General features: G+C 49.8%; 1 protein-coding gene across 10 annotated transcripts in view; it reads right to left on the bottom strand.

The window, feature by feature from the left end:
- The window catches only part of BOC (BOC cell adhesion associated, oncogene regulated), a 76409-nt gene extending 70812 nt beyond the window's left edge, over nt 1-5597 (bottom strand). For 3 of the 10 annotated variants that reach the window (XM_063721770.1, XM_063721768.1, XM_054551515.2), the window contains exon 1: nt 238-329. Coding sequence is in view for 5 of the 10 variants with exons in the window: in XM_063721767.1 (XP_063577837.1) it covers nt 238-329; nt 4535-5334 (892 nt within the window). In the remaining 5 variants the exon portion in view is untranslated. Of the gene's footprint in view, nt 1-237; nt 330-4018; nt 4042-4534; nt 5355-5389 lie in introns of those variants that run through there. The other 7 variants (XM_063721766.1, XM_063721765.1, XM_054551518.2 and 4 more) reach the window with 6 other exon arrangements.
- Between the last annotated feature and the right edge of the window lie 403 nt (nt 5598-6000).

Raw genomic sequence — 6000 nt, forward strand, 5'->3', positions numbered from 1 at the left:
TAACATGTCTGACAGAGCTTGCCGCAGAGTAAGGGGGTTCACACAGCCATCACAGGCTTTGACTAAAAGAGCATATGAACAGAACTAGAACTAACCTGAAGTTTAGCCCAGATTCCACTCAAAGTTGGACTCCCAATACTTGAGGATGAGAAAAACTATCTCTAAGTGGTAACACAAAACATGAACAAATGGCTGACCTAATAGGCCAGAGCTATCAGACTGAACAGAAAACCTCACCTACTTCTTCTACTTTCGAGCTGCTACCCTCAGACAGCATAAATGTTGACAAGACTTCATGGGTCATGGGTTCCAGGAAGCTTGTTCTGAAACTGAGGAAAAAGAGAATTATCTCATCTTTTGAACAAAATGAACAGTTCTGAAGTATTTGCTTTTTACAAGGTGCATTGCTATAATCCATAGTAAGTCCTTATCAATACATTTTATAAATAAGAAAACAGTAGAAAAGTGATTTTTCTAAGACCATAGGCCTCCTGACATGTCCAGTTTCCCGGCTCCCTGCTGAAATGAACAACGGATTAAGAACAATGATTACACTTTACAAAACCATTACCTTTATGTTCAGCAGTCCATTTTCATCAATAGTCTTCAAATGTTTCTTAAGAACACATTATAAATAGGCCTCATATAAAATTAGTCAGGCTTACATGGAAGGGGTTTGGGGTGATAAGACAGAGGGCAAGGAATGAACTCAGCAAAAATCAAGGGTCAGCTGCTAGATTGGAGAAGGTGGCTCCTACTGAAGTAATACTATCATGAGGTAGGACAGAGCTACACAGCAGAGCTTTAAGAAATTAGGGTTTTAAACCTAGGTTGTTTTAAAGCTGGGTGGTGACTTGATTATAGGACTCATGGAGAACGGGTGGGATGGTCATAGGTTGGCACTGGGGGCCCAGCCACATGCCAGCAACAATTGTCAAGGGCATCAACAAGTGTGGTGGTGGCAGGAATGAAAAAGATGGTGGAGTAATAAAAGGAAAGGCAGGAAAGAGCAGGCAAACTTGGGGAAGGTATCTAACTGGGTGGCAGTAGAGATGTAGGAATAGATTATTTCAGTGGTTTGAGTCAGTGTGAATGGAGTTCACAGGCAGAGCTTAGATTCCAACCCCAGTTTCCTAACCCTCCTAAAGGCAGTGCCATTTGAGATGGATCCTCTAAAACTTCCTTCCTGCATTCCACCTCCTCTTCTCTATCCGTTACCAACCCTGAGGGCTCCAATGAAGCAAAACCTTCTTTAGGCAAGCTTTTCATAAACACGGGTTTATAGATTAAAAACAAACACCCTCTCCCACCCCACCCCCTAACCCCAAATATTTGAGTCAACCTCATAAATTATGAAAATGTTACATGTTAAGGCTCCATGTGGGAGCACACTTAGGATCTGGGTCTTTCCAACCAACAGCAAAGTAGTTGGCTACATCTGTTCTCTGAGTCTTTAGTCAAAAATGTAGAGACACTTCAGGGCTGTCTGATGACAAAAGTTTATACTCTTATCACAATTATGTAAAAAGTATGCATGCACATGATGAGCAACACAAGTCCATAGGATTGTGGATAATTTTAAAAACATTTTCTTAATTAGAAGTAGATGCTTGTGCAATAAATAAAAACTGAGGAGGAACCATCCTTTGACTAATAAAGCTTACTCTCCTGGGACAAGGAAGCTTTCAGCCTGGTGCCTGATGCACTAAAAATGTTTGCTGAACTGAAGTATGGAGATGACAAGAAGTTACATATGTTAGAGTAAATAGATTTTTCTAAATGGAACATATTATTTTCTTTCCTCTCCCTCTCAAATTTCGATTCTTTTCTCCTGTCCCATATTTTCCCAGATAGCAAGAGGGCTTAGAGTTTGGAGGAAAGAAAGCAGCTTCCAAATACATAATATCTTTTGGTGCCAAGTTAATATTTTCTTATTCAGAGGCCACAAGGTATTGGATAGCAATTATTTGGTGCACCTGAGTTTTCTGTTGTAGTTTGAAAGACACAGAGATAAACCCTAATTCATTAACCACAGCAGTGGCTTTGCCGAAATTTGAACCCAGACCCCCTAGGGCACGTGGAACACTATGACACATCAGGCTCACTTCTTGCTCTCCTTTTTCAAACCGTGGGGGGTCCATGTGAAAGTCAACTGAATTATTTCATGGGTAAAATCTCTTATTCATTCTTAGGGCATGGAAACCATGTTGTTGAAGAGAGCCAGGATCCCAAACACTTGAAAAAGCACTTCAAAAAAAAAGGAAAATCTCTGGACCCATTTGGAGGGTGGAAAGGAACATAAATCACACTGCTTACCAAGAGTTGGCTCACCAATTAACGGCTAAGCAGAGTCCTCTCTATTTTTTCCCCACACCCTCCCTCTCCAGTTGTAGTCAAAGAACCAACCATTCTGGCTTCTAGCAACCTCTTTTCCCAAGTAAAGCCAGTGGCCTATGGCGTGGGGGACAATTGCTCCCTAGCGAATGCCGCTTGCAGTGATGCCCTTCTGAAGTACCTCGATAGAGGATAAAAGAGACAGTGTCTGAGGTCTCAATCCTCAGGCTTCATAGGTGTGTAGACACCCTCCAGCCTCCTCAAGGCCCAAATTCTGAGTGGTAAATCTATACAGGGGAGGGCAGTGTCAGCAAAGTGGCCCAATGAGGCAACTCTTCTTTCTTTCATTTTACCTGTTTGCATAAACTTATTTGAAAAACTCATATAGCAGGAAAATAATAACTCTACTGCTGTTTCTGCCCGGCCTCTGTCCCACTGACCCCAAGGTGCTTCCAGATTACCACGAGAAGCTTCTGGGTCTCAATTATGAGATCATTAAAAAGTACCAATTATAAGACCTCAGAAATGTTTCTGGGAAACCTGTTACACACCTCAAAATGGCTAACCTCTTGCCTCAGATTTACTTTAAGTTCAGAAAACAGGTCACCCAGATGTACGGGCATCCTAGCCCCCACACGCAGCCCAACAAGACTGTGGTTTAATATTTTCCATGCTGCCCTTGAGAAAACAAAGATTGATTTATTGGCTGTAACCAAAGGGATGAAAAAAACCATCACAGAGCTGGGCTGCCTGTTTAAGACCCAGTTGTGGAATAAATCAGAAATGTTTGCACACTGAAGAAGTTTTAAAATGACATTCATTCAATGGTCAATGTGTACAGAGTTCTGGACAACAAAGAACTAGGTGACAAATGTGTGCTGGGCACAGTGCATCTGCAGGTGGCACAAGGGCCTGAAACCAAAATATAATCTTCACTCAGTCCACTCAAAGAGGTAACTCCGGGTCAAAAACTTAGGCGAACCCATTTGAACTTGCAGAGAAGGGATGAGGGGAGCAGCAGAACACCCCACCACACCCAAAAAGTGCCTGTTTGGGATTGCTGGTGTGTGGTTTTGGTATTCTTAGCTCTACTGCCACATCTCTGGAGGAGCACAACTCTGTTCCAAGCAACTCTGGCACTGCCACCCCCATCCCCAAAACAAAACTCAGCCAAACAAATCCCCAAGGCTCCATTAACTCCTTCAGGTCTGCCTGCCTTCATCCCTCAGATTCTCCCATCACCTGAAAAAGCAAATTAATACTGAGCATCCTGAAACTCAAGCAGGCTCTTCCATACCCCGGATGAAAATTCTTCCTGGGTTCCCTGCCCTCCCCACAGCCCCGTCCCACTGGTTCCAGAGATTCATTTCCCACACCTTCTCACAATTACATCAACAAAAACCCCAAGAGCACAACCCCAGGAGGACGCTGCTGGCGCGAACACACACACACACACGCGCACACGCGTACACGCACACACGAACTCTCTCTCTCTCACACACACACACACACCTCTCTCACCGTTGCCCCAGCCCCTCAGACACCTCGGGCCACTCGGCTTCAGCCTCGCCCCTCTGCGCCAACAGCTAAGGATGCTTCCCTCAGGCTGCATCGCTCCCGGTCCGCTGAGTCCCTCATTTTAGTGTTTTTCCGTTAGAAGACGCCAACTATGAGAAACCCTCACCCTCCGAAGAGGCCGAGTGCGTGTTGAGTGACTCCACGCATTTGCCGCCACGCCTCGGGTTCCCCCCACGGCCTGGCGCATGGTGCCGGGGCGCTGGTGTCAACCTTCGGGGGAAGTTTGGGAGGCTGGCCGGGTTCTTCTTCCACCCGAGAAGCTTCCGGGAACCGCGGAGGCGAAACCACCATCACCCGACCAGACCGCTGCGGCAGGGAACGAGATGCGGCGCCCCTGGGCCCGGCAGCGGCTCGCAGCGGCTGCAGCCCCCGAGACCCCCGGCACCCGCCTCGTCCCAACTTCTCCGCCCGGCGCCCGGCGCGCCCTGCCTCGGCCGCAGCTCCCAGCCCCGGGCGCCCGGCCGAGCGCTGGGACCCGGCTCCCGCCGCCGGCACGTCCCCCGGCAGCCAGTCGCTGGCGCTGCCTCGGCCTCCGGCCGCCTCCCGCCCCCTCCTCTCCCCGAACCAACAATAAACACAACTTTTTTATGAAAAGAAAACAAACTTCAGCGACGTGACTCACCTCTGCTGCAGCCGGCGCCTGGGGAGGGCGAGCCGGGGCCCGGGGGCCAGCGTGGTGGGCGCAGACGGAGCCACACAGCGCCGCGCCGCACGGACACACAACACGCACGGTGACACCGGGGACACACAACACGGGCGAACGGCCGCGGCTGGAGCAACAAAGGAGCCGCGGACGGAAAAGTTGCCGGCCGGAGAGGGAGGGCGCCTGCCGGCGCGTGTGGCTGTGGCGGGCGTGAGGGTGTGCGCGTGTGTGTCTCTTCTGTGTGTGTTTGTGTGTGCGTGTGTGTGTCTGTGTGTGTGTGTCTGTGCGTGCGCGGCGGCTGACACCGGCGGGCCGGGGCTCAGGGTCCCCGCGGCAGGAAGCGGCGGCCGCGGCGGCGGCAGCGGGAGGACAAGGTAGGGGACGCGGCGCCCAGCGCACCCGGTCCCTCCATATGGAAGAAGCTTTTTGGATGACTGAACTCGCAAACAATTCCTTCTTTTGCTTCTCCTGCCTAGGAGCCTCCCATTACCGCGCGAGGAGGAGGAGGGGGGAGTGGAGGAGGCGGGAAGGAGGGGGAGGAGCAAAATGGAGCAAAGAAAAAGTCTTGGAAAGGAAGCTGGAAAAAAAAGTCCCCCAAACTCTAGGGCGGTTTTCCCGTTAACACCCACTTTTTGCTGTGCCTCAGACCCGCGCTCTCTTCCAACTTCTTTTTCTTTGCCATACCAAAAGCACCATCTTCTCCCTTTTCCCCGAACCCAGGGTGTCCCCTGAAGCCCCCACTTTCTCTTTAGCTTCACCTCGCACCCTTGCTCTTCCATGTACAATCCTTCCCTCCTTTCGCCCAGTCTCTTCCAAGACTTTCCTGACACCCACCTCTCAATGGTCTTCTTCTTCTGCAAGACAAACTGTTGGATAAATCGTTAAAAGCAAACTCATCAGAAAATGGGACAGCGGCGGTGGAGAAAATGATAAGGAAACCAGTCTCAGGGAAGCCTTAACGCAGCCTCCCCCGACCCCCTCGGTCGGTTAGGGAGGGTTTGCCGCGTCGTCCATTGACAGCGCCCTGACCTCCATTCATCATCCCAGGATGGAGCAGCGAGGAATGGGGAGGGAGAGCTGGGGCTGGGGCTGGGGGCATGGGTTGGGGGTGCTGGTGGCCACGGAAAAGTTAGTTACCTATGCGTGTGTGTTGTCAGAAAACTTTCAGAGCTGTGGTTCTCAAACTGTAGCAGGACTCCCTGGAAGGCTTGCTAAATCCCTTTGCTGGGCCCCACCTCCAGAGTTTCTGATTCAGTAGGTGGACCTGGGAATTTGCATTTCAAATAGGTTCCCAGGTGATGCTGATGCTGCTGGTCAGGGGCCACGTTTTAAAAACTACCTTTCCAGGGCAGTGAGAAGGCAAATGCTGGGTTGGTGGCAAATTGGATTCCCTTCTTATACTTTAGGAATGAAACACAGGTTGTGAACGGTCATCCATTCCGTAT

Source organism: Pongo abelii, chromosome 2, assembly GCF_028885655.2.
Source record: "Pongo abelii isolate AG06213 chromosome 2, NHGRI_mPonAbe1-v2.0_pri, whole genome shotgun sequence".
NCBI classification, from domain to species: domain Eukaryota; kingdom Metazoa; phylum Chordata; class Mammalia; order Primates; family Hominidae; genus Pongo; species Pongo abelii.